This window comes from Botrytis cinerea, chromosome 13, assembly GCF_000143535.2.
Source record: "Botrytis cinerea B05.10 chromosome 13, complete sequence".
Classification (NCBI taxonomy): domain Eukaryota; kingdom Fungi; phylum Ascomycota; class Leotiomycetes; order Helotiales; family Sclerotiniaceae; genus Botrytis; species Botrytis cinerea.
In genome coordinates, this window is record NC_037322.1 from 1,921,915 (window position 1) to 1,940,094 (window position 18,180).

Here is an 18,180-nt window from a genome sequence, read left to right on the forward strand (position 1 = left end):
GTATCAAAATCTCCAGACCACCCTAGATTAAATAAAAAAAGGTCTTGGCGTAATCAACACCATCACATCGATTATCTTTCCACCTCTCTCACAACTATCTCCTAGTCTGACGTGATGTGATGGGATGGGATGGGATGTGATTGGATATTTTCTGGACGAGAATAAGTTTTGTTGCGTGTCTGAAGTAGGAGGAACCTGGTCCAGCTGAAGCGGGGATTGAGCATTTTACGTACATGATGGGATGTTTTTCAGTTGTGCTTGGATGATGGTCTGTCTTACTGCTGCTGGGTCCTTGTATGTTCGCCATGGCCTGGAGATGTGTGTGAATTGATTCATGGGCCATTCTCACTTTTTGTATGGGTTTGAAGAAGCAATTAGATGATTGTCTTCTTGACATTGCAGTCAGGTTGTTGAGTCTGTGTATTTGATATCTTGCGCATGGTGGAAGGTGGAGAACTTGGATTGCGAGCGGGGGTTTGGTATTGATAGTAGTTCTATCTTTTTTGCTGCAAGAGGATGTGGGAATTCTGTTTGGATTGGATTTTGTTATGCTGTTGATTGAGGCTGTCGTGTTTCATCGAGTATCGTATCTCTGTGAGATGGGGTTTTGGAGATGTGGTCAAACTGTTGAGTATTTGAATCTTGTGTTTGCAATGTTGGCGGGTCGCACTCACTTTGTCCAATTGATAATGTGGTAGAGTCTAGGCAAAGTTGCATCTAACTTGTTGTTCTACATCCCGATTGTTCCTCAGTGTTACTCTGTACACATTTGTGCTACCGCGAACGTTAAAAATCTCCATTCATGGATAGATGTTACACAAGAATGCCACCCAAGTATTCTGAGGACTTCAATTGGGAAGATGAAGCTGCGGATTGGTGAATAAGATAAGTGCATTTGCATCAAACATCAATTAATAGAGAGCTCTTTCATCTACTCGTACCATTCAATGAAATTCTCTTCAAATGTCTTTTTCTTTGGAATTTACCCCGCTCTTACCCCTCATTGATGTCTTCTATGGCACAATGTCGTCTTCGAGCTATTGTTCTGACTTTACTTCCTATTATGTTTTCCAAACCCACTCGAAAGGAGCTCAGCAATTTTCATCATCCAATTCAGCCCAAAAATAAATCCGACTCATAACTCACAAATATTTCAAATCTCACAACCCATCATCAAAATGATATCCCTAAGACCTCGCACCATAGTAATCATTGGCGCCGGCCCCCTTATGTCCCGCAGCCTCTCCCTCTACCTCGCTTCTCACAACTGGCAAATCATTCTCATCTCTCGCAACCATTCCTCTCTGCTCTCTCTCGCCTCAGAAATCAACGATCTCAACCCCAAAGCACCTAAAGTCCTCGTCCACGCAGGCGATGCTAGTATCCCATCTTCTCTCCATAAAGCTCTAGATTGGGCTGTCGAGCAATTAGGTGGAAAAGTAGATGTTCTTTGCTATAATGCTGCACATGTGGTTCCGAGCCCTATTTTGGAATTGAAACCGGAAGCTTTGACGCAGGATTTTAATATTACGGCGCTGGGGACTTTGGTTGCTGGGTATGTTTGTTTTCTACATCATCAAAGCAAATCAAGGATACAGGAAACACTAATCACAACTCCGCAGACAATGGTACATGCACAACGCCAACACCTCCCGTATTTCTCAAGGCGAACACCCTCTTTTCCTCGTCCCCGGTGGCCTACTCGACAAATACCCAGATCCGAATATCTCCGCTCTTTGCGCCACCAAAAGCGCAAGTCAATGTCTTGTTAAAATGTTCCAACAAGTTATGCTACCAAAAGGAATCCTAGTTGGTGCACCAATCGTGGGAGGAGAAGTAGTTAACGAGGGGAAGATGTCTCCAGATCGTATTGTGGATGGTGTTTTTAGACCGTTTTTTGAAGAGAGAGAAAGGTATAAGGGCAATGAGGGAAATTGGGTCTTGGAAAGAATTTGGTTGCCGGATGGGGGTTATGGAAGTACGAGGACAGGTGGGATTATCGGAGATGGGAGTGGGAAGTAAGCATTGTGCTAACGGGTTGACAGATGTTTGATAGGGGGGATTTGGGCGGGATTGGAGAGGTGGGTAAAGGAGAGGAGGATAGGTTACGAGATCATTAGTAGTGGGAAGGGTGTGAATTATGACTGATGTGATATTGGAATTCGTGATTTTTAGGGAAGTAAGTATACTATGATTATCAATGTTGATGAACAGGTTTCTGTTTCTCAGACAATTTGGAGACGACATTTGAGGTCGTTCTCATCTTCAATGATATCTTCTCTCGCGATTTCAAGGGAAAGGGTGCTTTTTCTGGATCTAGGATGGATGGGAATGTGGTTAAGAAAAACCAGCTCATACTGTAAAGGATCTAGGGTTGGAGTAATGGAATTTTGTTTTTAAGGTTCTGCAATGTTGATTTGTTACTATATAATTCATAAACACTGCAAGATATTTCTCGCCCCTCGGTGTTCATGAATTGTATGTCCTCTACAAGAACTAACAACAATAAGGCTGAATAGACCCGAACTATTCTTGGCATGGAGCTTGTCACTAGTCTTGGTGAAACGATCTATTTTTTAGTTCTTGGTGTTGAAATACAAATACACGAATGGTCGGTCATTTGAGCATTAACATAATGATATACTTCACGGTTAAATGAACCAGACACTTTCATTGGTATTTTTTCTCGCCGATTTAACATATACTTATTTCTATTCTAACCAACGATTCATCGATTTGATATCGAGTTTGAAAAATATTCACGAGCAGCTATTGATTCAGAAAATTGTTTGTCCCTTGACAATGCCAATATCAGCACATATTCACAATGCTGTTGAATAGCGTAAGATCGGCAGAGAACCACTGTATGCAAGGGGAGCGGGAGCCCCAAGACTGCCGTGTTCGGGCCGTCAAACGAGCCTGTAACTTTTCTCCACCTGACAAGCTTTTGAGTATTTGCGACTTTTGAAGAACGGGATACTATTGTGGTGGCTCTTGAGAGTTTTGTATCTCACTGGGTATTTGGTTATTAATGGTGTTTGGTTCTTGAAAGACACGATCGATAATTGAGAGCGACTACGCAATCAAAGGATCAAGATGGATTGGAGATGAAACCCAATGACGAAAAACGCAACGTCTACATCTCTGTCAGACGAAAGCAAATATAGAAATGTCGGCTTCACTTGCTTTTCAGATTGATACTTGGCATTGACGACATCCATCCGATAGACGATTCCTTCGAGTTTTGAACCAAGCAATGCCCCAAAGTGTCTTGAGTCAGGGAGAAGCTTTCGTTGATAATACATCATACTTGGCAATTGTGTGGTTGATGAATTCAAAATGCTTGTTCTGATGTTTACGCTGGACGTTTCATAATCCTCATTGGATTACTAACGTTGTTTCAGCATCGGACGTCTGGTGTCTGATCAACCACGGTTGGATTCTTCCTTTCTATCTATCGACATGATGGGGTGGGAAAAGATAGATGATAGACGTCAAAACATTGGATCAAGGATCCCGCATCGTTTCAAAGAATGGAAATCCTAGTGGATGTGTCTGTGATATGGATATCAGATTGCTGATGAGCGATGTACATGCATCGTTTTTATGAAGAATGAGAAGTATTTTTGAGAGATCAAATGGGTGTGTGTTGATATTTATGCTGATCTTTAGTTCTAGGAAATTGGCCACTACTTGCTGTTTGAAAGAATGGCCAAGGTGTATGTTCAGGTATCATAGTTGATCCAAGAAAAGAACTCTCTATCCTCCATATTTACTCATCTCCCATTGATTTCAAAGCTTTCTCTAATATATTTTTCTTTCCACTCCTTGATTTTATGAGACACTGGCTCATTATCTCCTCCATGAGTTTCTTCGAAGTCGCGATCTTAATCCATTCTATTCTCCGAGTCCAATAATCCAATGAAATCCATTTCGTTGCGAATCTTACGATAATTACCTCATACTTCCATTTCATACAAATTATCCAAATGGGAGGATTCGCTCAGTCGAGATCGTTTCTCGGCGATGCTATATCAATAGCATCAACACCTTTACGAAATAGTTTCGAAATAAGTTGTCGATCTCCTGTGACGCCACGACGACCATATTCAAATAACAAAGATGAAGTGAAAGGATTATATGTTGATGTTGACCGGTCGAGAGGAAGCTCAATATATGGGGAATCGAAATTTCTTCAAACGCCCCGGAATTATCTATTAACACCAAACGGTCGGGGAATCATAAAATCAAAAGATTCGGATGATGAGGACGAACAATTCGATTCATATTCAGGTACTACTTTGGTATCACCAGCCGAATCATCGACTTTTACTCCACGGACTCCATCATACAATATAGATCCAAGCACACCTGAAGTCGCCAAACTCGGCACCTTTTCCACGATAAATATAATAGTCGGCAAAACCGTCGGAGTCGGAATTTATTCAATACCCAGTTCCATTCTCCAATCTGTAGGAAGCGTAGGAGCCAGTCTTACATTATGGGTCATCGGATCTTTGATTTCCTTTTGTGGTCTTGCAGTATATCTCGACTTGGGAACTGCGCTGCCAAGATCCGGTGGTGAACGCATATATCTCGAGAGGATATTTAGACAACCGAAAATGTTGGCAACGTGTGCGTTCATGAGTTATGTTGTTCTTCTCGGATTTTCGACCCCTAACTGTATCGTTTTGGGAGAATACATAATGTATGCTCTTGAAATCGATGCTAATAGATGGAATGTCCGTAGTATTGCAGTAGCAGTCATTACATTAATATGTTTCATCCACGCGCGCTACCAACGAACCGGTCTCCGTATAATCAACATTCTGGGCGTGGGAAAAATGTTCTTCGTGCTCATCGTAATTTTCTCCGGACTCGCTGGCCTCCTCATGCGCATCGGATCCTCCTCCTCCATCATCCCCCGCCGTCTCAATCTCCTCTCCACAGAATATATCCCGGGAGCCCCACAACACCTCTCCACCGCCCAACGAAACTTCTCCCATCTCTTCGCAAACTCCTCCACCCAGCCCCACGACTACGCCACCGCGCTCCTCAAAATCCTCTACTGTTTCCGCGGCTACTCAACCGCAAATCAAGTCCTTTCCTCCATTCGAAATCCCATCCCCACTCTCCGCACCGCAGCCCCCATTGCGCTTTCTCTCGTCTCGGCTGCCTATATCCTCGCCAACATCGCTTATTTTCTCGTCGTCGAACTCGACGATTTTCGCTCCGCGGGGGTCGTAGTCGCGGGCCATTTCTTCCGGAACATCTTTGGTAAAGTGGTCGGCGAAAATGTATTACCTATCGCGGTGGTAGTATCAGCTTTTGGAAATATTGCCGCGACGAGTTTTGCGCAGGCGAGAGTTAATCAGGAATTGGGGAGAGATGGCCTCTTACCCTTCTCTGATTTCTTCTCGGGGAAAGAAGGGGAAGCGCCGATTCCCGGATTGTTTCTTCATTGGTTTGTGAGTGTGTTGGTTATTGTTGTGCCTCCGCCAGGAGAAATATACAATTTCCTGGTGGATATTGGAGGATACCCCGTTTCGGTCATTTCGGTTGCTATTAGTGGTGGTTTGTTGTATTTACAACTTACACCGTCTGAGAATTACGCATCGCCTTTTCGAGCTAAGAAGGTGTATATTATAGTTTTTATGCTGAGTAATTGTCTTTTGTTAATATTGCCGTGGATCAAACCCGCAGAGGAGAAGGGGGATGAAAGGTTTCCTTATTATGCGTATCCGGTGACTGCATTGGCGATTTTGGGGAGTGGAGTGCTTTATTGGGGATATTGGAGGGTGAGGGGTGAATGGATGCGAGGCAGTGAAGGGGGGTATAGAGAGAATGTGTTGGGGGATAGAGGATATGAGGAGATAGGGAGAGAGGGGCTGAAGAGACTGGAAAAAGATAATTGGAAGAAGGGAAAGAGGGATGATAATGGTGGGGAAGAGGAGAAGGCTTTGAGGGAAAAGCTGCAGGTTAAGCAGAGTGGGAATGCGACGGGCTCGGGCTGTGCATGTAATTGTGCGTGTACGACAAAGAGGAATGTGGTTAAGCCTGTGGATGTTGAAGAAGATTGAGCTACTTCGAATTCGATTTATGGGGGAAAGTAAGCTAGAAGCTGATGAAGGCGTTTCCTTGAATTTCGGGGTAAAGGGTATATACACATAGCGTTGGCGTTTTATTCTGTAGGGGATAATAGGAAACAACATGGCATGGCGTGGGAAGGATACCATTCATCACTGTCATTATTGAAAGAAAACAAAATCTTATATTGAAAAACTCATGTCTACAGAATTCGTGGAAATGAAATATCGTAGATCGTACTATTCCATCTACCGTATTCACTCTTCGAAATCGTCATATTTTACTTCCTCTTGCACATATCTACCACTTGGTACCTAAGTAAGTAAGCAAGTAAGCAACTAAGCAAGTACATAAAATCTTCCTGTAAGCTTTCCAGATCCAAACAGTATGCTACCTGAAAGATATGAATGCCACATCAAGAGTACCTGTCGTGCCATTTCGTATCCTATCTTCACATTCTTTCAGAATTCAGTCGTGCCTTTTCTGTAAGTTGTGTTAGGAAACCCCTCCCTATCCCTTATCGATTTTGTTGATGTTCTCGTTAGTGTTGTTACTATAATTATTCTCCATATCAACTCTGGTCGTACGCTGTCTTGAAGATCCTACCATCATAACAATCTATACTATTCTTCTACTTTTCTCAACTCTTCAAGTACTGTCATTCTTACACTCACTAATTACCATCTAGATGGAATATATTGAAAATGCTATTTCATTATTCCATAGCCTTATGCTCCCATCGTATTAAACCTAAGATTCCAAGCTCGAAGCTGGAAAGATGGTACTCATAACTCTGGGGTCGCAAGAAAAGGAAATGGTGCACATGGCGTCGTGGTTATCGTTTCGTCTGTGTGAAGTATGATCTTGTGAGCTGCTGGTATGAGGGAGTGGATTTATAGTGGATTGTGAAATTATTTTTTGAGAGAGGAGATGGGAGTGAGAGGTTGATAGAGATGGGGAGATCAAAGACGAAAGAGCAGTGGAATCAATTTCGTACATCCAATTCCATGACCAAAATCTTTGCGGTCAGGGTATTTAATGATCTCCTTTCTACCATGGAACGAAGAAAAAGATGAACTTAGAAAAAGAATGCCTCTTTATAACTGCGCAGCAAGTCCGCGTGGAACCTTTAGCAAGGAAGATTCTATTTGATTCTCTTTGCCTTGGTGCTTACGGGGGCCTTGAAGAGATACTTACACCTAGGAATGGGGGATTTTGGTTCTGGCTCCTGCTATCTTATGTTGGATGATTATTGTTATTCTAATTACTGGAGCTCGCTAACTGGGAAACAGATGACTTGTGAATCGAAGTGACAATGGTGATCATCTCCACAATGAAGCTTAAGAAACTTCTCCAGCACTATCGATATAGGAGTCATTATGCTATCTCAGAGTCTAAATTTATCGGACTGGGACTTCCATGTATAAGGGCTCGTTCGGATCGATTTTTTTAGGCGATGTTGATAACAAATGTAGCCTAAATAGATGTTTACCGAATGCAAATGTTGTTTAATAAAATCTTATAAGTATTGACTTTTTTGATTTACAAATATTGACAACAAAACGTATTTACCGAACCCAAATACGTTCAATAAAATCCTACAAATATTGACTTTTTTGATTTACAAATATTGACAACAAAACGTATTTACCGAATGCGAATATTGCTTAATAAAATTCTACAAAATCTACAATTCTATATTTACAAAATACTACCAAAATCTCAAATACAAGTTTGAAAAGCATTCAACAACATTTTTTGAACCTTCTTGATTCTTTTTTTAAAAAAAAGGAAGCTAATTTTCAATTGATTACATTATCTATTATCATATTAGGTATCCATCTATCTTCATTATCACCTTCTCTACCCTTGAAGTGTCTGCATCAATGATTCATCCCGTATCATCTCACAATTACTGTAAGCAATCAATCGTGACCGACGGAAATGTTCACTTCTGGAGTTTAATTCATTGAATTCGTCATCTATAGAAATCATTGTTGTCTCTACCTATCACTATTGCTGCCCATTATATATCATCATGTCAATGTATGTGATCAAACATCCCGCGATCGAGAGACTTTCTGCTTAACAATACGAAAAAAAGTTTTACTGGCACAAACTTTTCTGCCCTAAAACTGCCAACACCTCTTACCATGCCTCAAATATAAGACTGTTGGCCTTAGCTGCAGCTAGCAGTCACTTTCCTTGTATAGTTATAAAATAGGGGTGATCAGGAATCATTCTGCACCAAGTGCTTAATTTAAGCGAAGGCCATGTATAATCGGGGCTTCTACTTTAGGGTTTCGAAATACTTGGGTATATCAATGGTTCGGATTAGAAGAAGCTCGCTAGAAGCATATGCGTTTCCTCTAGAAGATACTCATCAAAGGTTTTCACTCGACAAGTGGAATTTTCTTAAAACTCCAGATTCCAGATATGATCCTGCAATTTTGTATGCTCACTGCGACTTGTTTCAAATACTCAGCTGCTAATTCTTCATAATTTATCATTTTCATCAAAATAAATCCATAGAATTGTTGTTTCTATTCACAAATCACGGCCTTTCTCGAGGTGAATTAATTTCCAAGGTTCCTTTCAGATTAAACGTGACATGTCAGAACACTTCCTTGCTTGTTGTTTCATTGCTAGTTCTGGTCTTAGATACAGATATCGAAATATTGGAAATCAATTCAATTAAGTAATTGGGAAAAGGATTGCGAGGAGTTTTTGATGTCGAGATGGTATATATTTTTAGTCGGCGTATTATTAGAATCCTGTCTTTGTCGTCCGCTGCGGCTTTTCTGTCGTCAATTTTAACAGAAATATAGAAGTTCTAATTATATTATCGCTTTCCATGATCATTTCTACAAGCCAGATGATGAACACAGATTACTTTTAAGCTATTTACCATCGCATTCGATTCTTGTATAATCTTTCAACACCCATAGCAAAGAATCTCTCATCAATAACATGCAATAATTTTCTCATTAATCCCAGACCTATGCATCTACAATTCTGAATCGCAGGGTATCTGCGTATATCTTATAACCGCTCACGCAGTTTCCAAGACCAACCTTGAGATCTGTTCACCTCCCAGTAAGTTCAGAGGATTGTGCTTACGTATAAATATCCATCATATTGAGTGTGTATTTGACTTGCAAAATCTCCTGCCCTCTTATAGAGCCCCGCACTCACCTCATTGCGCTTTCCTCCAGACCGCTGCGGTGTCCGCCAGATTTCCTCGCACTCTTATAGAAACGCTTGGTATCCTCCTTCTGAAATTCATAGAAAGCCTCACAATTACCCCCATGTGGAAAGGGAATTTAGCTTTGCTTTGAGCTTGACTAAGCCTCCAACTAAACTCCCATCCACGAACAAAAGATTACCAAAATACTACTATTTTAGGTGTAGGAGATTATGTTATCCGAACTCTGCAGTTCCCGAGATGATAATACGCATTTTCACTGTCAGTTTTTGAATTTTTATTGAATATGGGATGGTATATGGAAGTACAGGAGTGATTCTCTAAAATTAGAGAGACAAATATAAACAAGAACTACACAGAAGACTCTCACGCCTCCGGCAACAACTCATGTTCCATGTTTGCTTTGTATTTGCATGTTTTATTCCATGAATGAAAACTGAAGATCTTCAGGAGAAAAGCTTATGATAGGCACGCAGTCTACCCAGACTCCACTATAATTCCAGGGAATTCAGATTCGTCAATTCCTTCATCTTCTCATTCATCCTTACATGCCTGCAATTTCCTGAATTTTCTTTGACTGTAACTCACTACTGCATTCCCTTCCATACCCGAGCATTCCTCGAATTTCAACTCCAAGGAAATACTTCTCAATCCATAAATAAATCCCTTCCTCTCTATAGAAAGATCAACACACTCACAGAGAAGCCAAAATTAAAAAGGTCAAGCAACTCCCTCAAGCCCATATTTCAGAAGTGATTTTTTATTTCTATGAATGAGAAGTAAGCGAAGTCTGTGAAATATGAATATCACTGATACGAGAAACTACGTGTTCGAGGGATAGCAAGGTAATGTTGCCGTTAAAGTTTCCGTCACTGTCATATTCACCATCGACCCAAAGAGAACTTACAACCAAAAACTAGGTATCCCAACAAGAAAAAAAGAGAGCCAACAAATCACCAATCAGAAACCCAACGCGAATGTAGCAAAAAAATCATACTCTCTCTGAGGTTCTTATGATTGTTGTCTCTAAAGGGTTGTAGATACGATACAAAAAGCGTACCAGGTATCCAATCTAGCACTTTTATATACCCAGGTATCTCAGATCATACATATTTTGTGGATCCAGCGTGGACTCTCTCTGTACCGTGGAGGCAGAATACTCACATCGCCATAACTTCGAATCTTCTACTCTCTCATTCTATCATGAAGAAGCTTTTCCCGCCCTATAAAGATACCACCATCTTCTTGCCAGAAAAATCAAACAATAAGAATACATGCAGATTTCTGCAAAAATTTAATGCGCCCTTCGATCATAATCTTACGACTCTCGGATGTCATGGGTTATTAACTTAGCGCAAGTATAGTCTCGAAGGCTTGAATTGTGGAATTATCTTGTAGTGAATTTTTGTTGCTGATACTTGTAAATGATATTTCACAGTTATTCTAGACAACAACACACCATAAAGATCCGAAACAATGACAAAGCACTTCCTAACCACCACTCAAAAACAGTGAAAGTTTAACACCACCAATGCCCAACAGATACCCGTCTCATATCAACCGCAAATTCAACTTAGAACTCATCACCAAACTCAGTAGGCGAGAAGATTCCTGCAGTTCTGAGAGATTGATTCCTGCTTCTGCATGAGTTTCTTTCGATTGCACGTTGGAAAAATCTCTAAAGCTACAGAAGAGACACTTTTACAAGTGTGAGAGGTATACAAAAACCAAAACATAAAGCCTAGAGGGTTCATGAGCTATATTCATTCCTTAATGGCATATTTGAAAGCAAATAAATGGATTGATATATCACCCCAGTCTACTCCATCTTCCATCATGCTCAGCTTCGTCTACCATTCAGGTTCACTTCGCCCTGAGTTAAACTATAAAACACCCGCTAATCTCCCCCAGACTAATCTCTTCATACACTTTCTGAATAACAGCCAAAAAAAGATGAAAAGCCGTTTCTAGAAAAGTAACCTTCACAAAAACTTCACCGCCCGCTAGATCACAACCCTGACCTACTATCTCCATCTCCCAGTATACGTACGTAACTATCCAAGGCAACACATGTTCACAAACCAGACAAAGTCTCGCTCATAATCTCAAAGTTTTTGATGACAGTAATGGATGGATAGGGAAATGGAAAATTGGCGGTGAGGGAGAATAAGATCAGACGACGATGATGACGAAAACATTGTTTTTATCAACTTCTTTTTCCCTCCTCATCACCGGCACCACAAGCAAAAAATCAAACTGAAACTCGAATTCAAAAGCAAGAAAATAAAAATCTGGAAGAAAAAGCAAAAAAAAACCCCCAATTCTCAGTCTTCCGGAATTCTGCAATAAATGAATACATCCAAAATCAGACAATCAAGCCAATTCTTGGTAATGCCAAAAGGTGCCCTTTATGGAGTTGTTCGTTTGGTCAAAAAGGGATGGGCGAGGTGATATTTATACTATATGGATGGATCTGAGGCGCTGGTTGATATATCGGTAGTAGATAGGTACTCTGTAGATAGATAGATAGGGTGATGAGTGAATGGTGATTACGTAATCTTCCCAACTTGGAGGTTCTTCATTCATCCATCTACTAATCGATTCTTTTTCACTTGAAGAATAGTAAATAGCCACCCAATCTAGTTATGCATGGCTCAGAGGTAATCCATGGGAAAATATATTCAAAGCGCCCAAAAAGAAACTTCGATTCATTCCATTCATTAAACTAGGAGTCATTATTTGGCATGCGCCATCTCCATTTATTTTACCCATTCCATTGTGCAAAAACCCCAACCGGTATATGTATACATCCAGTATCCCAATATGCTAATCCATCGTATACAAACTTCTCCTCTTTCTATTCCATCTCACCATCCTACCTAGGGATCAACCCAATCTGCACCCCCTTCGCACTGCAAAGTGTCAACGCAAGCTGTTCACCCCACACCGTTCCATCTCTATCTTCTATCCTCGCAAACTCCTGTAGAAGTCTCACAATCGTATAACTCGCTTCCGCCAGCGCAAATTGTTGTCCTACACAGATTCTCGGTCCGCCATTAAATGGAAGATATCCCCAACCAGGTCTTAATCCCTCTTCCGGCGCCCAACGCTCCGGTCGGAATTCCTCTGCGTCGGGACCATATATATCGGTTCGACGATGCATAGTATAAGTTGACCATGCGACGGCTGATCCTTTGGGAATAAAGATAGGAGATTTGCGATCTGGACCGCCGCCGACGGGGAGAACGGTGTTGCAGGCGGCGAAACGGGCGTTGGCAGGAACGACAGGGTAGAGACGGAGGGCTATCGGCGAGTGTTAGATATAATTTGATAGAGAGTTTGGGAATGGAAACTTACATTCGTTTAGAACGTATTTCATATACTTCATGCCCTTCATTGTGTCGTAATCCGGTTTTTCGCCACCCAATTCGTCAACCTCTGCCTGTAACTTCTCCCAAATATCTGGTCTGCGCGCAAGAACATGGAAAGTATTGCTGAGTAAACTTGCAGTTGTGTCTCGACCAGCGAGTAAAATATTAAGTAATTCGTCTCTCAATTGCTTAGGATCTTTTGTTGCCTTGACCATTTCTGTAAGAAAAACGTATCTCCCAGCTCCACCGCCTTCTATGGCCTTCTCTTCTTTCGCATCAATTTTAGATAGGGCATCTTGGACGATTTTGTCGACGAATGAATGTACGGTTTTGCATGCTTCATCAAACTCAGAATCGCGCATGAAACTTGATAGTTTGCCCATTGAAAATCGTTTTTCTAGTTTCATCTGACCCAGGTCAAATGATGATCCAAAACTTTGTTGTTCGGAGCCTTCAATGCTGGTGAGTGAATGTACTGATTGACCGAAAAGAAAGTCTGTAGCCGTGTCAAGAGTCAACTTGAAGAATAATGATTGAAGATCAAATGTTGTTCCATTTCGAGGGATCTTTGAGAAGAGGATTTGAACGTGTTTTTCAAAGATGTTAAGATTCGCTACTTGAGATTTGTTGAAATTTGGTCGTACCAAAGCCTGATAGTAAGTTAGCATTTAGACAATCTGGATAGACACTTCCATATCATACCCTTGAATGTTCCCACTGTGCCCCATCTATACAGAGGTTAGTTATAAGACGGAAATTATGACCATCACATGACAAACCTGTGGTAAAAATTCCTTCACCAAGAAGAGGTGCAAAAGCTATCCGTCTTCCTCCTAAGTCGTAATCCTTGAACTTGATCGATAGTAGTGTCTTGATATTTTCTGGTTCGATGGTGTTGAAGAAATTGAATCCCATCATCGATAGCACGAAGGTATGTCCATTGTCCCTGTATCTTTCAAATCCAGTTTTCAGTCTTATTTTCTGTTTGGATGAATTGATTTGAATCTTGTACATATCCCATCCTATAATGCGTTCGCGTTGAGGTATTCTGTGAACTGGCTTACAGCCATTTGCTCTCTGAAATCGCCTTGCAGAAATGTACTTCGTGATTCTATTCACAACAAAAGCTGCAACGATGAAAACGAAGAGGAGGCCATGGTAGGCCATTGAAGGAAGGGTTGAAGGGTTGGTTGAAAAGATGAGATGAGGCTTAAGATGGAGAAGCAATGAGATGAATTTGGAGATATTTCCCGGTATTTAGAGGAAGAGATTGAAGAGGTCGAAGCTTATTGAATGGACAATATAAGCATTGAAAAGGCTAAGTTCCTAGAACAGCTGAAACAGTGGAGGGGGCTGATTGTGAGTGGAATCTATTTTACGGATTCGGACCATTCAACCAAGCGTTTGCGTCAAAGTCTGAGGTTTGAGATTTGAGATTTGAAGATGCTGAAAGAATTGAAAGGATTGAATACGCAACCAATGCTTGGTTTGTTGCTATTCATTTTGCTCGACGACCCACAAGACGTTGTCTTTCATATGTCAGGGATACTCATTCGTTCAATAACGAGTGAATCATGATCTGATCATGGGTCGAAGGAATCCTTGTTGCGATGGGATGCCCCATAAACGACGCATCAAGGGAGAGTGATTTGCCTCAATCGCTTGGAGGGGATCAGGGTATCATTGAAGAATTCCAACAATTCATTTTGTGTATCAGATCTCACTTATCATCCTAGCTGGCTTGCCGGTAACTGTGTTGTACGACTATGTTGAGCATCTTAGATCTCACGTACACGTTTCCTGTTCCTCCTATTGGTGTCGTTAAGATTTCGTTTCATCCCATTTTGGTAGTGTGGCAGTGAGCCCATCTCCACGATGGCTTGATTGAGGCGGACATATCTGCTATCCGTAATAGTGGAAGACAACATGCACTGATCATAAGCTGGCGCCATCAAGGTGATTCTTCATGTTGGTTGTGTACGAAGTTACCAAGTGGGATGCGAGATCTTTGTGATTTGGTTGGTCAGATTACGAAGTGATGAATACAGGATTGCCTCGGTTGCTGACTAATTTGGTTTCAAGTTTCTGATTCGTGATTTCCCTGTTGCTTCGGCTCCCTGACCAGGAATAGATTATGGCCGAAATCTGCTTAGTTCTTCGGACAATAAATTACTGCATTTCAAATTTTGGCCGTAACCTTACGGAGTATTCCTGGCCATGGAAGAGAGCCTGCGTATCTTTCTATATTGCATAATTCCTTATTAAGAAAGATTTTCACCACAATGTGCATAAGAATTCCCGAGACTAGGCTCATACACATACGTAGTAGGCTTCAACTGAAGATGCGACTGGACAGCAGTACGAGTTCATTAGGGTTTCTTGGTGGCGAGATTCATTTCTTCGGTAGTGGTGAGCTAGTAAAAACCATCTTTCTTCGAGGCGAATAAGATCAAGGGGTTCATAAGATTCGAATATTCCGTTCTTTCTTCAAATTCTGATTCGGTTTTTTACGCCAGATTAGTTCTGTATGCAATTTGCCTCTGTTGATTTTTCAGCAACAGCCGAGTTGAACTAAACGATTCGCGTTGCTTTTCTTGTTGCTCGTTCGGACAGTCCGGAATTCAATAGTCAGAACGAAATATGGATTACTGCCGAAAGACAATCCTTCTCCACGGATACGATCTCGGACAAGGTTCGAGAGCAGTGGGAGTTGATGTATTCGTATGTATTTTGATTTGAGCAAGGCGGCTTGTCTACATGCGATCTTTTTCCCTGGATTGTTTGCAAAGCCGTGCTTTGATTTTCCGTTTTCAGTTTATTGCGTCCTTGCAATTTAGGTCCGGCATGAGGCCAGTAGCAAGGCAGATCGAGGATAGAAGTGGTGGATTGGAGTTCAAGAAAGGGTCGTCAATATTATTATTATTTCTTATTTTGCAGGAGACTCATTGGAACTTTCCCGGATCATCGCATGAACTATGTCGTTGAGATCGGCGAAGTTGCTTTTCTATCGGCATTCAAAAACGTTCAACCACTCGGGCCCCGTGAAACATTTAGAATTATTGCCGATGTTCTCTTGCGCGAAGGGGCCGAATCTTACCGATAACACAGGCAGGCCGAGACAGTCAATTTTTTCGTATGCAAACGAAAAGTGGTCGTCTTGGCCGGGTTTGAAAGGCCCTTTGAAACCCAGCCCGGCAAATTTATCCAAACTTCGCACGGGATATGTGGATGCAGTTGCTATTTTGTTGAGCTCAGGGTGTCACCAAGCTGCAGTCATTATTGGGAGATGTGAGATGTGAGATGTAAGTAATTCTCCGGTTCTAATCAATGTACTTAGTACCTAGATTTCATTTAGTTGAGGAAAAGCGGTATATCAAATCACGCAACGAAAGCCAGATATTGAATAAGTGATATTTTGGGTTTGGACAAGAATGTCAATATAGGGGGGAATTTCATACTCAAAACATAGAAATCGACACACCCAAAGCTTTCGGAATATTTGCATTCCGTATTTACATACAAACGATGATAATCAAACAGAATACACATTCTTGGTGTTCTGGGTTTTTTGTCTCGCTGGAGGTGGAATCACGTGCTTTGGATAAATGATCGTAAAGGTCGAATCAGAGCAAAGGAATCATCACACTCCATCGCCACCAATCAAAACTATCATTGAGAGTCAAAATAGTGGAGAACATCATTAGCGCTTATCGTGACGGACTACAAAGGCACTCAACTTCACTCTCACTTCTTGATTTTCTTTCTTGATTCAACCACGACATTTATTGTCTTTCGATAATCCAGAATTTTACCCACGGGTCATAAGGCCCGTTAGAAAACTATACAACAATGCCGGTCGCCGCTACAACAACAGCAGGCGCCGGACGCCAATCCACCATCGGATTCTTCGCACCACAGCAATCAGTCTAGTTCTACGGGTAGTTTCCTTGATCTCCAGAGTTCTTCGACTTGGGATCATAGTTCTACTCCATTGTTCCATGGATATGATTTCGGTTTCGATGTGAATGCTCAATGTTCTGTTTCCTCGGCAGCAGATTCTTTGTTTCCTCTTGATGCATTTACAGCCCCCGTTCAACAAGTATCTTTCCAGAATTCCCCTGATTGGTACTTGCCTCAAACCGATTCTTTCGAACTCCCTGCATGGAATGATCCGTCAATGGGAGAGGATTTCGTGCTCGATTCTTCTCTCCCCATCGCTGCTGGTGCTTCTCTTGGTAATGATGATTTCCTGGGTCAATCGGATGTTGGATCCATTGGCCATATGTCTCAATCCCATTCAGTTATCGATCATCAAACTCATCGAGGTATGTTTTCATTTCCGCTGTTGACATTATATAACACTACTAACATGTTCTCAACAGCAATATCCACTGATCAATCCTCCCCTTCCTCTTCAAACCCCAAATCAACATCCTCGCCAACTCACTCATCCCCAAATTCGCCTCCCTCTCCCAAAATTCAAACTCCAACCAGTTCTTCATCCACCATATCACGAGTTGAGAAACGCAAGCTAAACACCTTAGCCGCTCGTCGATATCGACAAAAACGCGTCGATCAAATGAGTAGCCTCGAGGCTGCACTCAAAGAAGTTGAACGAGAACGAGACGCCTTGAAAGTTCGTGTTGCGAAATTGGAGGGTGAGACGGACATCTTGAAGAGTTTGTTGAGTAAAAAGAATTAGGATCCGGTTTGAAAAGGATGGATGGAATTCTGAGGTGCTATTTGCTTCGATAGGCGTGATTATCGATACCTGAATTGAATCATCATTCACCATCATCAGTTTGCTATTCGTGACAACAAAGTTTAAGATATGAAAGATATGTGAAGTGAGATTTTCAGACGATGTCGGTTCGATATTTCATGGACCAGCAGATTGATCACTCATATCGGCAAAAAAAAAAAGTTGAATCATAGTCTCAAATGCACTTGTCTGGAATAATTTAGGAGTACTTACGTCTTCTTTTCATGAGTTTTCATATGTCTTCCCAATCCAATCTACTTGGTGATTCACACTCTCACATCTCTCGTGCATTCAATCATCATTATGTCTTCCATGCTTCATTATATATAACATCTATATCACATATACATATCGTCCTACACACAATATCCAATATCTACAACCACAAGAACACTCATGAGAAATATCCCATCACCATCCCTCATCATGAGTCGAAATGAATATTTACAGCTCATCACGTCGAACACATATCACGGTATTCTCTGATCTCACATGTTTCTTCCTGTTCTGTAATGTTTACCTAGGTATCTTGATCATATGTACCATTCTAGCTCATCAACCCCCAATGATTCCGTACCCAAGAAGCATATTCTGTAATAACAAGTCTCTCCTCTCATTTTCTCCATTCCCTCTCATTTCCCTCACCAAACTCCCCTCAAACCCCCCTTCACTTTTCCTCTCTCCATGCTCTTCATTTCCCCCTTTTTCCCCATAACAAAACATTATGCTTTGATACATGGACGTTTCGGAGAGAA

General features: G+C 41.4%; 4 protein-coding genes across 4 annotated transcripts; 3 read left to right on the forward strand and 1 right to left on the reverse strand.

Moving 5' to 3' along the window:
• Positions 1-884: 884 nt before the first annotated feature.
• On the forward strand, positions 885-2,550 carry BCIN_13g05120 (hypothetical protein). Its single transcript, XM_024696868.1, has 3 exons — positions 885-1,555; positions 1,623-1,990; positions 2,046-2,550. Exons 1-3 carry the CDS (start codon positions 1,179-1,181, stop codon positions 2,051-2,053), a joined length of 753 nt encoding a protein of 250 aa, XP_024552681.1. The 5' UTR covers positions 885-1,178; the 3' UTR covers positions 2,054-2,550.
• A 473-nt stretch (positions 2,551-3,023) lies between these two features.
• On the forward strand, positions 3,024-6,242 carry BCIN_13g05130 (hypothetical protein). Its single transcript, XM_024696869.1, has one exon. The coding sequence runs from the start codon at positions 3,990-3,992 to the stop codon at positions 6,078-6,080; it is 2,091 nt and encodes a 696-aa protein (XP_024552682.1). The 5' UTR covers positions 3,024-3,989; the 3' UTR covers positions 6,081-6,242.
• Positions 6,243-11,960: 5,718 nt separating this feature from the next.
• Positions 11,961-14,358, reverse strand: BCIN_13g05140 (hypothetical protein). Its single transcript, XM_001554761.2, has 4 exons — positions 13,443-14,358; positions 13,366-13,391; positions 12,650-13,313; positions 11,961-12,595 (listed from the first exon to the last, which is right to left on the reverse strand). The coding sequence occupies exons 1-4, from the start codon at positions 13,828-13,830 to the stop codon at positions 12,168-12,170; spliced, it is 1,506 nt and encodes a 501-aa protein (XP_001554811.1). The 5' UTR covers positions 13,831-14,358; the 3' UTR covers positions 11,961-12,167.
• A 2,082-nt stretch (positions 14,359-16,440) lies between these two features.
• On the forward strand, positions 16,441-17,650 carry BCIN_13g05150 (hypothetical protein). The gene is made up of 2 exons (XM_024696870.1): positions 16,441-16,988; positions 17,046-17,650. Exons 1-2 carry the CDS (start codon positions 16,841-16,843, stop codon positions 17,363-17,365), a joined length of 468 nt encoding a protein of 155 aa, XP_024552683.1. The 5' UTR covers positions 16,441-16,840; the 3' UTR covers positions 17,366-17,650.
• The last annotated feature ends 530 nt before the right edge of the window (positions 17,651-18,180 follow it).